Source organism: Babylonia areolata, chromosome 2 (genome assembly GCF_041734735.1).
Source record: "Babylonia areolata isolate BAREFJ2019XMU chromosome 2, ASM4173473v1, whole genome shotgun sequence".
NCBI lineage: Eukaryota > Metazoa > Mollusca > Gastropoda > Neogastropoda > Buccinidae > Babylonia > Babylonia areolata.
In genome coordinates this window covers 66,856,423-66,876,951 of record NC_134877.1, presented here as the reverse complement: position 1 = coordinate 66,876,951, position 20,529 = coordinate 66,856,423, and the positions used below count along the sequence as shown (strand labels likewise).

General features: G+C 44.6%; 1 protein-coding gene across 1 annotated transcript in view; it reads left to right on the top strand.

Annotated features, from left to right (window-relative positions):
* LOC143276518 (serine/threonine-protein kinase 10-like) overlaps positions 1-20,529 on the top strand; it is a 77,909-nt gene that overhangs the window by 42,734 nt on the left and 14,646 nt on the right. Inside the window, exons 14-15 of the mRNA XM_076581064.1 lie at positions 19,817-19,940; positions 20,200-20,328. Coding sequence (XP_076437179.1) covers positions 19,817-19,940; positions 20,200-20,328 — 253 coding nt within the window. The remainder of the gene's footprint in view (positions 1-19,816; positions 19,941-20,199; positions 20,329-20,529) is intronic.

Here is a 20,529-nt window from a genome sequence, read left to right as displayed (position 1 = left end):
TTAGACCTCTCTCTCTCTCTCTCTCTCTCTCTCTCTCTCACGTACATGTACATACATACATATATGCATGCATATTCCCCCCCCCCTCCCTCTGTCTGCCTCTTCATCCCACTGGGATGCTTCAGCCCCTTTCTCTTCCCCCTACTTCAATGCGTCCTTCGACCCCCTCCCCGTGTGTCCCCAGAGTGTAAAAGACCTGTGGGGAACGAGCCCTCCACGTCAATCTCGACCCTCACCCTCCGCAATCTCCCATATATTACCATCCTCCCTTACTCCGTCCTTAGCCCCCCCAGCCCCTCTCCCTCCACCTCCCCGCCGCCACCCCCACAAGTAAAGAAAGAAAGAAAAAAGAAAAAAAAAAGGAGAAAAAACAAAACAAAACAAAAAAAAACCCAAACAAAAACAGCTATCGGAGGAGAACAGCCGTGACTCAGGCTTCTCATCACGGTATAATGCCGTAAATCAGCGTTTCGGACCTTACTAGTAGCCTGTTGAGCAGACAGACCGATGGGATTTCTCTGTCTCACTTGCTTCTGTCTGTCATGTCCCCTCTCTCTCTCTCTCTCTCTCTCTCTCCTCACACACACACACACACACACACACACACACACACACACAAACACACACACACACACCAAGTCCAATGTGCTAATCATATGGTTATCGTGCTCGTCGTTAGAGCAGAGGCTGAGAGCCCAGCAAATACTACTGGACACAGAGAGGGAGGGAGAGAGAGAGAGAGTGGGGGAGGAAGGGGTGGGGGGGGGGTTCTGTTTGTTTGGAAATGTTAAAGTGCGTGCATTGTTGGGACACGGAACAATGTTCAAAACACCCATGCTCGCGCATAGCTACGATGAAGAGCGAAAAATTAGTTGGGGCCGGAGACAGAGAGATGTGTCAAGGCAGATAAAAATAGATGAACAAGTAGCTTAAAACACATTAAAGAAAGACGGGGAAGGGGGTGAAGCATAACGAAACAAAAGGAGCAAAGGGTAAAGAAAGAAAGAAAGAACACGAACGGAAGAAGAAAGAACAAAGACAAGAAAAAGAAGAAGAAAGAACAAAGACAGCAAGAAAAGAAAAAGGAGAAGAACGAAGCATGGGCCAAAAAGAAATAGAAAAGAAAGGAGAGAATAACAAAGACAGAAAGAAAATTGGACAAAGGAAAAAAGAACGAAAAGGGGGAACAACCTGAAAACAGGATGATTTTTTTTGTTTGATTTATTTTATGTTGTTGTTGTTTTGTGTTTGTTTGTTTTTCCAATTAATATTTTCACCCCCACTCCAAATGCATTAGCAGAGGCAAGCGCATTCAACGAATAGAAGCGTGAACCTGAGCTGAGCAGATTGCCAGAGGGGAAGACAGAGAAAGGCAGCGGAAGAAAGGATGGCGCTTCGTTAGACACAAAGGGTCCTTGGAGTGTTGCAGACTCTGTGCTCCAGCTTGCAGCATGACACCCGTTGGCAGTTCGAAGGGAAAGGGGCTTGGGGATGGGGGGTGATGGAGGAGTGTCTGATGTGGGTGTGTTAGGGGGCGGGAGGACACAGTGGAGACAACATTGTGGGAGGGGGGGGGGGGGTGGAGAGAGGATTGAGTGGCATGATTTTCTTTCTTTTCTTTCTTTTTTTTTTTTTTTGAATAGCTTCCCCTCCCTCTCCCCCGACCCCCCCCCCCTCCCCCATCACCACAACCACTGCCACCACCACCGCCTCCCCTTTGGAACCAGTCGCTCTTGGGGTGTTTGTCCCTTTTTTTCTTATTCAGTTATTGCATTCCTCCCCCTGTTCCTCCCTTGGTATCTCTTTCTGTGTAGCCATATGCGAACATCAGTGGAAAACTGACGGGTGGGAATCTTATTATCTCTGTTGGCTTGCCCCCCTCTTGCATCTCTCTCTCTCTCTCTCTCTCTCTCTCTCTCTGTGCCTTTGTGTGTTTTCATTGCACTGTGACCCCCTCCACAGAATGTTTTTCATATAGATATAAGTCGTGACGCAGTAAATTATCGTGTTTGGGCCTCGATCAGGTGGGGTGACAACTTCCAGAATATGATCATTCATTGTGTGTGTGTGTGTGTGTGAGGACCGTCACTTTCTTCTGAGAACTTGTCTGCACCTTCGCCAGCCACAACACGACATGTACGCGCACGTTTAAATCTCTGTGTGTGTGTGTGTGTGTGTGTGTGTACAGGAGTGCACTCGCACCCCGCATGCGTCAGCATACATGAACACACATATACACATTTGTGCATGCCCACATAAGCATACTCGCATACATACTCAAGCGCGGAAGCGGGGACGCGCGCACGCCCACACACACACACACGCGCGCGCCTCCCGCCCTCCCTCTCTTCTCTCCTCTGCTCTCCGCTTCTCACTCTCTCAGAAACCCACAAAGAAAAACGAACTCGGACCGAACACGCTCTCTTACCTCCCCACCACTTGCAAACATTGTTATTTTGTCGGAAATGCTGGCTGTGATGTACATTGTATTGGACTGGCTGCAGTTTTGTAACGAGTTCTGAGAGAGGTCTTGGCCATCTTCGTGATAAGGGGCTGGCGGTGGGGGTTACCTTATTCTGTCTTCCTTATTGTTTTACCATGTATGTTGCTGATGCTATATTGATCTCTCTCTTTCGCCGTGTCCGCGTGTGTCAGTTCATTGCCAGTCCCAGTGCGCGTTCGTGCAGTTGTGTGTGTGTGTGTGTGTGTGTGTGTGTGTGTGTGTGTGTGTTCTTCACCACGCATCACCATCTGCACGAAGATTGCTTATATTGATAATTCTTTTTTATTTTAACTTTTTTTTATACTTCATATGTGTGCATAGTTCTTGTTATGGGTGGAGATCAACGAGGACAGATTAGAAGAATAGGCAATGCCTGAAAGCTCCAGTCATTGAATGAAAACGTTTTTTGAGTTCTGAGTTCCTTTTGCGGCATTGAGGGTCTGTGGACTGTCTTTTGCGTGAGACCCTTTCTACACTGGGGTTTCTACAAGAAAGAGAGTGGTTTGTGTGGGTGTATGAGAGGGAATAAGAGGCGGGTGAGGAAGAGTGAGTTGCGCGCGCGCACTTGTGTATGTGTGTGTGTGTGTGTGTGCGCGCGCGCGCGTGTGTGTCCTTCAGTTTAGTGTCTATTTACTTAGTGTTTTCAGACAATTAAATTTTGATACAAAGTTCCGATATAAGCACACACACACACACAAAAGGTGACGATGTAAACAGAAAACAACCCTCGTGTACATTGCATCCGATTAATCTTCCATTTCTTCGACCATCCTTACCGCCACCGTAATTGGCAGTCTCCTGAAGAACCATGCTTGAAGAAGTTAATTGACTGCAATGTCTTTTGAAACAAAGCTGCGGGTTTAAATTAGTCTGAGCAAACCCGGACTTGACCTCATCTGCGTGCCAGATTTCAGATTGATCTGAAGGTGAAGGAGAAAGTGGATTAGCAGAGCAGTGGGGTGCAAGCAAGCACTCAAATCGAATCGTATACCAGCCCCTTCGCAGGGAGCATGCAACAATATGATGAATATATTTTCGGGTTTTCCATAATTTTATAGATCAGTGGCGTGCGCAGAGGACTGCTTTATCATGCCCAGACGAACAGAATGTCGGATTAAAAAAAAAAATAATAAAAAAATTAAAAGATGAATTACGTGTAGCGGGTTACCCTGTGTGTGTGTGTGTGTGTGTGTGTGTGTGTGTGTGTGTGTGTGTGTGTGTTCCTACCGCCTCTTCATACACTCCCCCCACCCTTCCCCGTTCTTTTACGTACGCCCTCGTTCAGTCCCATCTCCCCACCCTCCATGTAATGTTGGCAAGCATGAGGTGTCGGGATAGAAAGGGCATGGAGGGGCAGAGCACTCCGTCCCTCCTCCTCCCATGACACACCCCACCCCACCCCTACCCCACACCTCCCATCATCATGTTCACAGGCTGCTGCGTGTTGTTGAGTGGCTGCCAGATCAGGATGTGTGTGGTCAGAGGGGCGAGTGAGGGGAGGTGGTGTGGGGTGTGACGCTGTGCAGGCTCTTGATGGTGGTGCCGTTGAGGCGGACTTGCGGTGGTGTCGGCGCGATTCCCTCCCTCCCTTCCTTCCTACCCCTCCCTCTTGTCGATGGTTCGACGACGACGGCAGAAACATCTGGTTCCTTGTAGTGATCGGAGAGTTGTCTTGGGACCTCTGGCGCTGTGGTGGCCAGTGAGAGACGATGGATGCTGCGACGAAGTGATGTGTGTGTGTTTTGTGTTTGACGTGGACTGAGCGGGGAAGTGATGGTGTCCATGGCAATCAGGGTTAGATGCTGGAGACAGGAGAAAACAGATAGTAGGGGAGATCTGTTCCAGGATACTGTGGATTGCTTTTGGGTTCTCACGTTGCGTTTGGCTGGGAAATAGGGGTATAGATTATGGAGGAATTTTGTTTCGTTTATTGTATTTGTTTTCGTATTTATTTTATATGTTTGTTTGTTTGCCTGTTTGTTTAATTGCTACTTGTTCCTTTTCCTTTTCCCGAAATTGCTTGTCTGTTTATCTGAAATTATTTTATCTTTTTTAATATGTACTTCTTTCTTTCCTTGCTTCTTTCAAAATGATCTCACTGAGGTCTGGTGGGAAGAGAAAGGCCCAAAGCCCTTTACACGAGAACAGTAACTGTCAGACAGACAGAAACAGAGGTATTTTAGAACAGTGGGACACAAGATAGAGACTAGCGAAAAGCTAAGTAGAACTAATCTATAAGACGTTACAAACAGCAACGGGTAATGGTCGGGTCATTATTTAGAGGGTGAATGGGGGAGGGCATGGTGGGTTTATAGGGTTTGTAGCGGGGGACATTCCGAAGTAACTGTGGTTGCACCGAAGCGTTTGCCCTGTACTCTATATGCTCCTGTCTTTACTTTCTTATTCTCATAGAACTTTGCTCTCTGTCTGTCTCTGTCTCTTTGTCTCTGTCTCTGTCTCGGTCTGTCTGTCTCTCTCTCTCTCTCTGTCTCTGTCTCTCGCCTCTCCTCAGCCTCCCCTCCCTTCTCTGCTGCCCCCATCCCAGTACCACACACGTTTGCCAGAAAGTTTGGAGGAAATTGAATGGGCACTGGCAAGACGACATGAGGTTAACCATGGTGATGTGGGGAGAGCACTGTGCACTTCTGCTGATCGAAGTGTCTGGACATAACATTGTAGTACGGTCATGTTCTTAACTTCGGCACTTTTTTTTTTTTTTTTTTTTTTTTTGTGGTAAGGGGGGTGGGGGCGGGGGTGGGGGGGGGGGAGATTATAAAGTCTTCCTCTGCCCCTTTCATCTTCCCCGTTCACTTTCCTCCTTGGCAGCCCAAGATCAGAGCATTGCCATCGTTGTTTTTTTTCTGTTTTGTTCTGCCCCCACATCCCGTCAATTTAACTTTTTAATCCCCCCCCCCCCCAACCCCCTCCCGCTACGTGATTGTGATATCGCTGTGGTGCAGTTCCTTTCAGTGTGCACGGTGCAGTTCTGCCATCTAGCGGCTGTGTGTGTATGGTGGTGGTGGTGGGGACGGAGAGAGAGAGAGAGAAAATGCGGAATATAAGCTTTTCTAACGGCGCTGGCGTCTTTTATATCGGATGGCGGCTCAGCGTAGTGACCCGATGCTAGTACGCCCGACTAGGAAACGAGTGTGCATAGGTTTTAGTCCCGTTTTGTGGACCGGGAATTTTGGTCCCCCTCTCTTCCTTTACTTGACCTCGAGGAGACGATAAACCGAGGTCACATGAGCATTTAGGGTACGTTTAAGAACCCATGGAAACCAAAGGGTTGTCCCTGGAAAATTTATGTCGAGAAACCCACAGTGATAGTCAACCAAATACATTTACAGAAAAAAAAGAAGGAAAAAAAGAAAAGAAAAAAGGGTGGGTGGGTGGGGGTGGGGTGGGGGGGGGGGGGGGAGAAACCCCATAACTATTAGGTGGCGCTGCACTGTGGTAACATGCTCTCCTCGGAAAGAACAGACCGAAGTTCACACGGAGAAGCCTGTTGCGACAATAGTAAACAAGACCAGAGAAGGCAGTGTTCCGGTTAGGGGATCTGACGAGTGAGAGGCGATTGTGGTTTCGTTGTTGGACTGTTCTTTTGGGTCCTCACGGTGCAGTTCTGCCTTCTAGCGGCAGTGTTTGTTGCGGGGGAGTAAACAAAAAGAAATGTTTTGATTGTGTTAACAAAAGTCAATATAAATATTTGTACAATGCAAACGAAAGCAAACGCCACACATAAACAAGATATATAACCCAGACTGACTGTCTAAATACAGCCTTTCTCTGTTTATATTTACCTTCCTCCAAAGCCGTTGTATACAGTGTGAGCATTAAGTGTAAATTAATTAGCTTTGATTTGGAGCTTGAATTTTCTTTCTTTCTTATTTTCCGGGACGTTACTGCCCCAGAGACGTAGTTTTCAAATGAGAGGGTTAGCATTTCATAGTTTGACATTAAAGTGTTAACAAGGCGTTTTCTTTCTCATTTTCGTAATGGCTGTATTAAAAAGAGTACATTTTTTCGCACCTTTTCCTAACTTTTAAGACTGAACAGACTAATTTCTGCCTTCTGGGACGTTTCAACACATTGGACGAGGAAATGTTGTTGACACACTGGTATCGAATATTCTTCTCTTTTTTTTTTTTTTTTTTTTTTTGGCATTCAACCCAAATGTTCTGACAGACGGATGGTGGAGGGGCGGAGAAACAGGACAGGAAACAAGAGGACGGTGGGTGCAAAGCGATGGTTGTGGGGAGGACATGATATTAATACTGATAATAGCAACTGCAGAGTCAGTCTCTCTCTGTCTGTCTGTCTCAGTCTCTGTCTGTCTGTCTGTCTGTCTCTCCATTCCCTCCCTCCTCTGTCCATTTCTTTCTCCCTTCTCTCTCTCTCTCTCTCTCTCTCTCTCTCTCTCTCTCTCTCTCTCTCTCTCTCATGTCTATCCACTCTGTCTCCTCTCCTTCCCTCCCCGTGTCTTTCTCACTGCACTCCTCATCGAGCAAGGATCCCCTACCCTTGCCCCCTTCTTTTCCCAGGCCATGCTGCCTTCAGAAGAGGAGGAAAGCCGGACGAGTTGGGGTTAATGAAGTAGTGAGAGAGAGAGAGAGAGAGTCACTTCAGTTCAGTTACTAAAGGAGGCGTCACTGCGTTCGGACAAACTCATGTACGGTGCACCACATTTGCTCAGCAGACGCCTGACCAGCAGCGTAACCCAACGCGCTTAGTAAGGCCTTGAAAGAGAGAGAGAGAGAGAGAGAGAGAGAGTCCACTAAAACCAGGCAAATTAGCTGTCAGACAAACCAGACAGAGCAGACACAAAAAACAAGATCGGTGTGGAGTGGAGGGGACAGGGAGGTCATGATACTAAAATGGCTGCAGGAGCACCAGAACTCTCTCTTTTTAAGTTCCCTTGTTATCATTCTCTTCCACCAACTTTCTCTAACGCCCCTCCCCTTCCTCTCTTTCACCATTCGGCATTTGCCCATCATTCACCCACATGCCCCTCCCTCCCCCCCACCTTCACTGTCCATCCTTCAGTAAGGCAAGACGCGATGAAGTTGGCTGATTGGATTGGATGGATGGAAAGAGTTCTTAGGGAGACTTCCACATTTACCAATCGAACTGTCTGGCCGTACACTGTCCTGCAGTCACACTGACTGAGGAGCAGCCCACCTCCACATCGAGTCGACTAGACATGTGATGACAGAAAGTGGACTGACGAATGACAGACTGTGTTGGTCACTTCACTCACATGTCAGTGGATGTGTGAATGGACTTCTTCCTGCTTGTGGAGTCGTTTGCCAGGGCTTTGGTTCCAAAATGGATCTTAGTAGCGTTAGGTTTGCATTTAATTTTTTTAAGAATTTTCATCAGAAAAAAAAACAAGTTTGAGAGCAACACGATTTGATTTAATGTGATGAAAGGAAGTGCGCGAAGTTGGAGAACCTTTCTGATGCTCACTGAGTACCAACTAGGAAATGGTATTAAAAACAACAACAACAACAAAACAAACAAACAAAACAAAACAAAAAACAACCAAATAACTGCGGAGTAGAGTGTGGTGTGTTTATTTATTTAGCTATTTTTATTTTTTTTATTTTTACTACACGTCATGCGAACCTTCAGTTATTAAAATGTGGGAAATGTTATCCACACTCCGTCTTCTCCGACTTTTCTGAAGTCGTCTCCTTTGTATCAACAAAACCACTACTGTCAACACAAGTTCATTCCAAACATTAACCGTAGTTCATTCCATATGATTAATTACATGTGTTGCGCTGCCAAGCACTGCTCTTCTGATAGCGAAGCTTCCCATTGAAGAAAAATCCTCTGAGTCCGTGGGTATGTAATTTGAGAGTTGGTCCTAGATTTGAATAATTCAAACAAGACTTTATCCGCTGGCCGAAGTTTGATTGGGTATCAACCGTAGGAGAGAGCGCCACCTCTGAATTTGACCGAGTGTGCGAGTTAGCTGCAGGGCGGTCAGTTTGTACCAAGCTGTGCTGGTGGCCAGTCACTTAATTTACAGCCCGCATCATTCTGTATATGCGAGTTGTTATTTGTGATCTTTGTTTCATTATTTTCAGCTTTAGATTACATCCCTTCTACCGCATGGAAGGGCGCCACCTCCTAGATTCTGAAGTCTGGGCCAGCTTCGTGAGCTGACTCCCCTGGGCTGGCGCGTCCAGTGATGTGCCGTGACGAAACATAGCTAGAGGAATGAATGAGTGATTTTTTTTTTTTATTATTCATTCATGATGATGATAGATTAAGCATCAATGCTTTTTATTTTTCATTTTATATAGCCCTCGGAAACCAAGAAAGAAAAAAGAAGAAGAAAAGAAAATTACATGAAAGAAACGGAGAAGTGAACAGACGAGAAAGTTCAGGGCAGGCAGAAAAAGAAAGAGAGATGGAGATGGATGGATGGTTTATCCATATGAGGCTGTTATCCCTCATGAATGGGATGTATACAGTATACAACAATGAGAGAGAGAGAGAGAGAGAGAGAGAGAGAACGAACGAAATAAATTTCATTTCACGAAGATAAGGAAATAAGCACAATTGCTTTTTTACATCCGGCTCTCTAATGGGAAAAGGCGAGAAAGATGCAAAAAATGCATGCGCAAATGCAAGTCATTCAAGAAAAAAAAACCTGCCTCCCGCCCGCTCACCCTTCCAACAACAACAATAACAACAAGATAAAGAAGGGAAAAAAAGGGTGAGCACGTAGTGCATCACATAATTCAATACATCAGTAGCATATAATCAGGTTGTAGACAGGTATTAATAATACATTTATGGAGGAGAGAGAAAGTAAGAATGAGGAAAAGAAGGAAAAAATATTTTAAAAAAGAAAGAAAGAAAAAGAAAAAAAAAAAGACTGGGTGAAGAAATAGACAGGTAGACCTGACAGAAGCAGAGACAGATAGACAAAGAGGCGTAAACGCTGTGATTATTAATAGTCAATGAAATTGTGGATTATATTATCATAATAATGTGAAGCATGTTTACAATTTTTTCATGAGATATGCACGATATGCGTTTTTAGATACTGAAATACTTTTAACTGTGTTCACTTTTATACATGTTCAAATTCCGTAAGCAACCCCCTGAGAAAGAGAGACTGGACTTAAACAGATCAATTATAGGAAGCGGCGCAGAGATCTTGTGTACATGACGGTGAGTATTTATAACAAATCCGTGTTGAAGAGAAGAGGAAGTAAAACCAGACATAATTCTAAACATAAATAAAGCCTTATTATATTTAAGTTTAGTTGTTAGTGGAAGAATATCCAGAGCTCTATAATCAGAAGAATTTAGTGAAGAGGATTTTAGAAGAATCAATTTTAACCCTCAAAGTGCTGGATATAATAAAACATACTTACAGAAATCATGCTTAAAACAAAGGGATAGTTTGCCTCCGCTACCTGTGCTCTGATTTGGGGCATTTGTATGCTTATCAGTAAGAATAAATAGGTAAACCTATACATTTTTGGAAAGTAGAGTGAATGAAGAATCAGATAAAAGTAAGAAAAAGGCTGTACCTTGTATGTAGTTGGAGATATTCCATAGGATATAATTAACAAATTTTGCACACTTGTTTTCCAAAAACGTCAGCCACAATGTTTATAGGTATTTTTACATCTTTTACAGAGTCAAAATCTCAAAATTGGAATTAAACTGTACAAAAAATGTTCTGGCTGCAGAATCATGATATGAATATAACTGAAACAATAAAATTATAAGCATTGTATTATTTATTTGAGACACACCCACCGACGCCTCGCACGCGCACATCTACAATACTTTATGCAATCACAGGCAAAAAAATGTTTTCTTTTAGCTCATGTTGCTTTCAAAAGCAGCAAGAATGCTTTAAATCAAAATAATTTCCAGTTTTCTAGCTTGATTTGGTCAAGAAATCGCAATAGATCCATGCCTAACCCACTTTACCACCCCTCCCCACCCCCATCACCCACCCCCCAGTTTTTGTGGCTGGAGACACAAAACTGAATGAACAACAAGCAAGCCAGCATGCCCAAGTGTCAAAATAACAAAGCCGTTTTCACCAGAATCCCTGTCAGCAAACGAATCATCACTAGTGACAAGGTCACTCATTTCCTGAGCTTTGTCAACTTCAGTGTCACTCATTGTTTACAAAAAATACGAAGATCTGGACTTATAAACTCGGTCAAAGTTTGTGCAAACACAAGCAGGGAGGCAGTAACACCAGAACGAGGCAGTTTTACGAAGGCTGCCGAGTATAGCCGTATGATGTCGGACCTTATGTAAACAGAGCCACGATCGTGGCCCATTGCACTTTACCGGGAAAGCCACGATTGTGGCTCATCGCGCTCTCTGGGTTAATGCTCGCCTATGGAGACTCAAAAGAGGCTTAAGAGTCTTTTCACCAGCTGAATCCCGTAAGGTTGATGAGAGAGAGAGAGAGAGAGAGAGAGGGAGGATTGTTGAGCCCGCCCCCTTTTTAATTTTATCCTTGTTGCTCTCTTGCCTTGTTCAGACGACCGTGTGATGACCCAGACGATGGTGATCAATGAATGACTCTTGCTGCTGTCAGGACAGAGGCGATGGAGGGGAGGGAGCGTGGACGGGAGTGGGGGATGTGGGTTTGGTGTTTGGAGAGGGAGAGAGAACCTGTTGGGATTTTATTTTAAACGTTGCAGGCTTGTTCAGAATGAAGAGACAGTGGCACAGAGCTGGAAAGCAAACAAGCAGATACGAAAGAGAGGTGTGAAGTGAAAGAAAAAGCATTTATGTGTCTTTGTGTATGTGGACACACACACACACACACACACACACACACGCACACATGCAAACTCATAGAAGCATCTCTCGAACTGCTGAGAGATTGTTCTCGCACTGTCCCTCCAACCCCTTCCCTGCCCGACTCCTTCCCCATCCATCCACAGTACCCCCACCCACTCACCCCGACTGTGTGTGTGTGTGTGTGTGTGTGAGAGAGAGAGAGAGAGAGAAATATGGGAGGGGGGGGGGTGAGGGGGAATGTAGCGATCACCCCCTTTCTGCACGTCACAGCAAGTCTCCATACTCCCTTTTCCTGTCGCGCGTGTAGCTCTTTGCTGGCAGTGTCTTCACCGTGGAAATTCCGGCGACGGCAGAGAACAGGAGGTTGCTAAGCGTATTTCACGTGCTGTCACACATTCTTGCCTTCTGCTGTGCAGTGTCGTTGGCTCTTCTAGGATCTCTTCGATCCAAGTCTTGTTGTGAGCTGGACTGTTTTTGTGTGGTTGTCATGTTGATGGTCATAATGATAAATGTTTTTTTGTTTGTTTCTTTTTATAAATTGGCTGGGGATGGGGTTTCTGTCCTGATGACAGCTACACACAGTGGGTTGTAATGATAGGTAGGTAACATATCAGTAATACACGTTAAAAAAACAACCCACCAAACAACAACAAAAACGCAGATTGATGTTACCGAGATTCACTTCAGTATGTGAGTGCTTTGTGAAACTATTAATACTTCTATGTCATCCACTCATGTAATTACAGGCACATCGTTTTTTGGTATGTAGTGCTATGAATGTGATAAAGTTGTGGATTGATAGACACATGCATCTGTTTGAATCCATATATATATATATATATGCAACCTGGTCAGGAGTGTATGTTGTTTGTTTTTCTTTTGTTGTTTCTTAAAGGGGCAAAGGTAGAGAGGGCTGGCTTTCAACTTGAAACAGATATTGAAGAATTATTTCTTTTTCTTTTTTTCTTTTTTTAAACAGAAAAATAGATCATCTACAGAGGGACAGTGAGAGATCTAAAGAGTGAGTGATAGTGAGAGACCTACAGAGTGGGGTTTGTTTTGTTTTGTTTTCGTTTTTTTTCTCCTCAAGGTCTGACTAAGCGTTTTGGGTTACACTGCCGGTCAGGCATCTGCTTCACAAATGTGTAGAGTGTATGGATTGGTCCGAGTGCAGTGACGCCTCCTTGAGTAACTGAACTGAACTACAGAGTGAGTGATAGTGAGAGACCTGCACAGTGAACATGACAGTTCATTAAATCACCACCTTCACTTCATGCAGAACTGTCAGAAGCATCAGAGAGCCTCCACTTACTTCTCTGCCCTGGGTCAGGTGCATTGAAAGTGCAGAACCATCCGCTGGATTACTGATGTGGTGTGGCATTGAATGAAATCTTCAGCTGTAAAACAGACACTGACTTCAGCAGGGCTGTCAACCATTTTTCTTCAGACACAGTAAGCAGAAAGAACTGGCAGCGTGGATCAGTTTGTAGGAGGGTTGTGTTTAGGGATGAGTTAGATGAAGGGAGGGGGGTGTGGGGCGAGGGGTATGGCTCCAGTGACCCCTGGGTCAGTGCTGTACCAGACAGACAGCGGGTCGGTGCCAGAGGTTGGCTGTACGTGGAGCAGCGCTCGGTCCTCCTGGATCTACCTCCACATGGACAACACCTCCACCCCCACCCCCTACATCAACACCATCCCTGCCACAACCATCCTCCATCAACACATCATTGCCACTGTGGGCGCTGAGGCTCAAGATGTGGACACCGTAGGATTTGTTGTCCCGGGAACTAACATTTGTGTGGCTTCCTCCCAGGAAAACATGAGCGGTGACATGGGTGATGGTGGTGAGAACCTGTCTCCTCTCCCTGCCAAGGACAGTGACTTGGGCAGTTGTGACCTGGAGGTTCAGGCTGACATCAGTGATGGTGGGTCAGACAGCAGTGAGGACGGCAGGGGTGTGATGTGTGTAGCGCCCTCTACCTGCTCCTCTACCTCCACCCCCTCCTCCACCAGCACCTTGTCGAGTACCGCCTGGTGTACCGGGACGCTGTCCTCCTCCTCCTCTACCTCCTCTTCCTCTACTTCCTCTTCTGCCTCATCCTCTTCTTCCTCTGCCGGCAAGTCTCAGGGCTTTCAGCCCAGTGACAGCAGCATGTTTTTCACCTTAATCGGGGACACAGCAGCTCACCTGTGGAAGGAGAACCCAGAGCGGGACCTCTACAACACCTTTGCTGTGTCAGAGCAGGACCTCACGTGCGCTATCGCTCACCTGGAAACCCAGCTGGGTGCCCGTCTGCCCCCCACCCTGCCTAAACTGAATGAGAGGGGGGTGATGGAGGAGGGAGGTAAAGGTGGTGGGAAGAGCCCGGGGGCAGGGGAGCTGCCGTCCCGAATCAAGTTCATTCTGGATAGTTACTGCAACATTTTCTGGTCGCGGTAAGTCTTTGTGGATAGTTTCTGCTTCATTTTCAGGTCATGGTAGGTCTTTCTGGATAGTTACTGCTACATTTTCTGGATATTTAGAGCGGAAGTGTCGGAGAGGGGGCATGGGGGTGTTAGCCACATATATTCATAAATATATTTAGCGGTCACCCAGCTGATAATCTTGTGTATGCTCATGTATGTATTGTCTTTGAGTATGCATAAAGAAACAAACAAATATGTTCTTTGAGAATAATGGAATAAACATTTTTGCATGTTTCCATCCAGCTCTCAGGACCTCCCCCCAAAAACAACAACAAACAAACAAACAAACAAAAAACAAACCACAAACAAACAAAAAACATCCAAAATAAATCCATACAAAAATAAACACATCCACAGGACACACTCATTATACAAAAAGAGGGAAAGAAAACAGGATTTTCCTCAGACTGACAGCCAGAACACAGGCATTGAGAATGAGAGAGAGTCAGCATATTGTTTGTTTTTTTGTGTTTTTTTTATTGCAGATGTGCATGCTGATGTGCACATAAAGAAAACATATCAGGATATTTCTCAGAATGACAGACAACACAGACAGAGAGAATAAGAGAGCTTTTTTCTTTGTGACCAAGCGCTATGCTTGCTCCAATATTTGCCTCACGCACAAGCTGTATTAGCTTGCCTCACGCACAAGATGTGCATGACATTGTGCACATAAAGAAGGTGTGACAAGAAAAAAGAGAGCAATGGTGTGTGAGTGTGAGTGAGAGAGAGAGAGCGAGCTCGCAGGAGGGGTTTAGTGTGGCTGGAATAGAAACGATGAACAAACATGGTTACTGTTCCATCAGTGTACAACAGAAGATAAAATATAATTACAGTATATCTCACCCCTGGGAATGTGTCAACATGGACAGTTATAATTTACAATTTCTCAATCAACAGAAAAGTTGTGTATTACAGATCACCTTTGATTTCAAGTATATTGATATGGACTGGTTAAATAATTGTGTGTGTGTGTGTATGCATGCACATTGTGTGTGTGTGTGTGTGTGTGTGTGTGTGTGTGTGTGTGTGAATATGAAGAGTGAACTGGGTTTTTTTTTTCAAAGTGTAAGTTGGATTCAAATGTGTTGTCATTCATCCTCAAAGAAGAACTTTTACCAAGCTGATTAAATGGAATGGCAGATTTGATAAGCTGATATCAATTTGCTGGTTCTGTCTTGGTCTCTGTCTGTCTGTCTCTGTCTCTGTCTCTCTCTCTGTTACTCTGGCTCTCTGTCTGTTTCTCTCTAAGAAATCCACGAAGGCTTGTGTTGATAAATATATTTGTCTTGTCTTGACAGTTTATTTACCCCCTTTATTAGTAGTACACATCCTGTCACACACACTTTATTTTCTGTACAAGTTACAGAGTGTGAACTGTGTATTTAAAGATAGAGGTCAGCATGACGAATGTGTTGGGAGAAAAATGACTTCTTGTTACAGAGCAGAACTTAACCCCCTGATTGTCATGCAAATAAGGACATTAAAGCCTATGCTGATAAAGTGCAATAAACTGTTGTGTTAATCTTAGGATTGGTGATATGTGATGTTGTGTATAGATTGTGGTTCACTTCATTTATGAGGTTTTATTGTTGTTCTTTTTGTTTGTTCAGAATTGTGGCTCACTTCATTTATGAGATTTTTTTTTTTAATTGCTTGAATATATGGCTAAAAGACACAAAGAAAACCCAAAATAACAAATGTAGACTTTTCTCAGTATTCTTGTATTTACTACAGTTTGTAGCAATAGGCAAAGGTCAGTCCATAAAAAAGTGCTGACAATTTTCTTCTTAAAAAAAAAAAGAAAAAAGAAAAAGAAAAGTGATGGTGGCTCTAACAACCAGCTACATCTGGGGACGAAAGATAAACGTATTGAGTGCATAGCTGTCTGAGTCTCTGGACAGTTCACCCATTTTACACCAGACTATATCCTATAAAAGTAATGTGCCTTTCATGGGGAGGGGACTCCATTTGGCTGCCCTCATTAGGGCGCTGGCACTGGCGTGAGGGGGAAAGCATCATAGATCCCATTAGTCGCAGGAATGGTTCTTTCCCTGGGCACTAACACCCTCTTTGCTCAACAGACTGCTCTCTCTCTCTCTCGCCCTCTCTGGTTCTCTCTTTGTCTCTGTCTCTCTGAGTTTCTCTCTCGCTCTCTGGTTCACCTCTCTCTCTCTCGTTTTCACAACCCTGTTGACAGGGAGGGGAGAGAGGGAGGGGGGCTAACTCTCGCTTCCTCAAGGAGAGCCGTGCTGGCAGAGAGGGAATGCAATTACAATTGATGGCATGCAAGGCTGCTGCTGCTGCTGCCAGGGCTGGCACGAAGTGTCCTCACAAGGGCGAGAGGACCAGTGAAGACAGACACACACACACACAGAGCGTGCAGGGATGGAGTTCCGTTGTTGCCAGCAGCATGTTTCCTTGTCTCTCCTGCCCTCGCCTGATTGGGGGTTCATGTCTCTTTATGCCCTGTGCATCCATGGGAAAGCACAAAGAGGGGATGGGGGTGGGGGCGATGGGGGTGAGGATGGAGACTCAGAAGTAGAGGTCATTGTCCTTAGAGGGTTGAAAGCAAAGAGAGAAATTAATTAGTAATCAATGGTTGACAGTGTTCACTGTACGTTTCATGACTACATTGAATAATTCTCACACCAGTGGTAAGATAGCAAGCTCATGGAGAATTTCTAGATTTCTGTAGGTCCCTAGGTTACCACCATCCCCTCCAAAAGCAATAATACTATCGGGGAAAAGTGACATTACCAACACATACACAGCATGCATGCACTTGTGCACATGCACACGCAAAAGTTGCTGTGAGAACTCAGGATAGAGAAAGTATAGAAGGGAAAGCAGCCAACCAGCCAGTCCACTATCCACAATAATTGTTGGACACGTTGCAAATAGGAAACATAGACAAAAACAAACACAACACAAAAATCAATTTCTGCCAAATTTATGAGCATATCAGAAAAGCTCTGGTTTGAAACATACTTGGTCTGTTTGGTCAGCTTTTCATTTTTTTTAATTTTTTAATTTTTTTTTCAGTTCTCCTATTTCATCTTCATGTTTCTTCTTTCCTTCAGACCTGAGATAGCCTGTAGTTGCAGTTTAACATGGAGTCTGCTGGATTTTAAACATTGACATAATGATGATGATGACAACAATAAACAGTGATTATGATAATGATGATGATGATAATGGTTACAATAATATTGATAGTGATAACAATGCCAGTGAAAAAGAAAGAAAAAATAATAGAGTATAGCAAGGAGGCAAGGAAGAAGATGATGATGATGGTGATGATGATGATGATGATGAATATTGATATAATAATAGTAATGATAATAATAATCCTCATCCACAACAAGATGATGATAATCATTACTATTGATTTGACAGCTGTGTATGAATCACAGTTGTCTAAATAGGTGCTTTATAGAAATGAAACTATGAGAAATGTTTGTCAGGATTGGAACTACTGAAGTTTAAACAACTATTTTGTCCATATTGGAACTGATCAGTTTTGCACTGGACCTGCATTATAAGTTCTTGTTTTTCGGGTTGTTTTGTTTTGTTCTTGTTTTGTTTTTTTTGTTTGTCTGTTGTTGTTTTCTTTAGCTTTGTTCTAATCTAAAGCATAAAGCAGATTTGCCCCACTAATCATTCATTTCAGTCAGGCTGTCGGGAATATTTATAATAATGCTGTGCCATGATTGAGCTTCTTGCACTTAATGCCTTTGAAATTGGTCCTTTGATGATCAATCTTTTCCAGCCCCGTCCCATCAATTTTAGAGAGGAGGGGATCTCAGTTATATTGATGGATTGATTAGGGGTGTGGCATAAATGGAAAGGGCTGGGGTGCAGAGGGATGGCTTCAGATGATATGGTGAAATGTGTGTGTGAGTGAGAGAGAGAGAGAGAGAAAGGGGGGGGGGGGGGGGGGGGCAGGGGTCAGGGTGTGGGTGGGTGGTGGAGAGAAATCATTGGAGTGGATGGAGAGCAAGGGGATGGATGGGAGGGGTAGGACTATGGAACAGGGAAATGGGAGATGAGTGTTGATGGTGATGATGATGATGCCAAAGGTAATGAGGATGGTTAAGAGATTGCTGGTGATGGTGCTAATAATGGTGATCATGTTGATGACATTGTGCATGTACATGCATGCATGTGCCATGTGTGTTGTATGTGTGTGTATTTGTGTGTGAGTGTGCGTGTGCGTGCATGTGTGCGTGTTTATGTGTGCATACTTTGGGGAAGTGATCCAGTGGCAGATAATGAGAAATGAATTCAAGAAAAAGGAGTGCAGTGGGAGGGGTGAAATAATATAATCTGTGGTTTGTATGATCATCTCTGTGTCTCTGTCTTGCTCATTCTGTTTGTTTAAATGTCTCTCTCTCTCTCTATCTGGCAGTCTCTCTCTCTATTCTCTCTTTCTCTGTCTGTCTGCCCGTCTGTCTGTCCCTCTCTCTCTCTGAGTTTCTCTCTGTTTGTCTCTACCCACCTCTCTCTCTCTTGTGCATTTTATTTTTACTCCAGTCAGTCCATTGGTAGGGTGTGGGGGAAAAGTTACTCATTACTTTGATAAAATGATAAAATTTTGTCTTTGTCTGTCTGTTTGTCCATCCGTCCGTCTGTTTGTCCGTCCGTCCCTCTGTCTGTCTGTCTCTCTCTCTCTCTCTCTCTCTCTTTCTCCTTCCCTCTCCCCCTACCCCTCCCTCCCTCTTTCTTCTCTCTCCCCCTTCCTCCTTCCCTCCTAGTCCTTGTCTCTCTCCCTTCCCCCTCCCTCTCTGTCTGCAATCTATCATTTGTCTTCAGGTCAGTCTGTCTGCTTTCTCTGTACGTGTACTGGCTCAGGTCAAGTTTTCTCTGGAGAAGGAGCCAGTTGTGCTGTGCACTGCTTTGCATAACATGACTGCTAGACTGGGCCTTGACCGGGAAATTTATTGGGAACTTCTCTTTGAACTACTGGTGCAGCACCTGGCATTGATTTTTAAATTCATGACTTTTGAAGAAAAACATTCTTTAGTCTTTAACTCATTCTTCCCCCACAGCTACATGCCAACTACAGCTCCCCTGGACCAGCACTGCATAAGACCACTGCAGAAAAAACAGGGTGGTTCACTAAAATGGCGAAAGTCGATGGAGAATTGTTGATCAAATCGGTTGAACAAAGCTTCGTTTCCATTAATCCGGAATCAGTAAATGGTTCAAATTAGAATGTCAGCTGTACCAAGCAAGAATAAACAAAATGAGATTAGTGTGTTGGTTGGAGAATACTTGTACCTGGTCCTCAGGGGAAGTAATCATGATATGAGTTAACTCATACCTGGAGTAGAAATAGAATGAGTTAATCCAGTTATCTTTAAAATTTACTAAAGATTCTGACAGTGTGTGCGATCGCATACAAGAATGAGGTTATAATGATCATTGCATGCCTGTGCATTTCTTTCTTCTTCTTTCACTCTGAAACAATCTGACTGTATTTTATTCTCTTTTTTTTTGTCGGTCTTCATGATCACATTATGTTTTATCATAATTTGTCATCATTCACATCAGTTCATGAGAGAGAAAGAAGGTGAAAAGACAATCAAACTGATGGGAAAAGGAGTTGGGAGAAAGTGAAATGAGGTGAATGCATTGTATTACTCTTCCCCCATGCCCCAAAAGGTGGGAACGGCCCAGGGGTGGGGTGGGGTGTATTCATTTATCATTGTTGCCTATCACCCAGCTGACCACGCAGGACCTGCCTGGCTAAAAACACTCAATCCCATAGAACCTGAAGAAAAAACAAAAGAGAAACAAGTGGACAAGAAAAGTTAGCAGAAGTGCAATCATTTTCATGGATGGAAACCTAGGACATGTCTGTGACATTGACCATTCTGTAAATTTTCCCAGAGGAAAATTTGTTCCTCCTCCACTAGCCTTGAATTGTGGTCAGGATGGCTAGTCATTGTACAGCAAGCAGGACCTGAGGCAGCTGAAGCTGTTATCAATCAGTCAGTCAATGAAATGTTCATCTTGGTGACGTCGATTGTTTTTGTTGTTGTGCAGGAAGCAGGACCTGAGAGAGCTGAAGCTGTTGCAGAAGCAGGAGAACAAGCAGTACCAGGATCTGATCAGCAAGAACCAGGTCGCCTCCGATGCCCAGGAACGCAAGTTCGATGTGGACATGCAGGTTTGTGGAAGGACGGGAGACTCGAGGCTGAGATGATGATGACGATGACGACAATGATGTTGATGTTGATGATGGTGACAATGATAATGATGGTGATAATAATGTTGATATCAATGATGATGATAATGATGATGATGATGGCAATGATGACGATGATGGTGATGGTGATAACAACGATGATATCAGTGATGATGATGAGAATGATTATGATGATGATACTGATGATGGCAGTGATGATGATGATGGTGACGGTGTGCAGAACCTGCTGCGGGGCTATGAGCAGGACCTGGAGTCGCTGACCAAGCAGCAGAAGCAGGCAGTGGAGAAGCACGAGCTGAACCAGCAGCACGACATGAAGACCACTGGCAAACGCATCAAGGCAGACCAGGTCCATCCCTCATCCTACCCCTCTGCCTCAACCACCCTCTTCCCCCCCTCAACCACCACCTAGTCCAGGCTTAGTGGCTTCAGCCTCTTGCCACCTACCCCCAGCTCCTCTTACCTCCTTGAGATGCCTTGCCCACTGCTAGGGCCATTCAGCATACCCCCACCACCACTCCCCTCCCAAGGCTCACTCCCTGAACTGCCT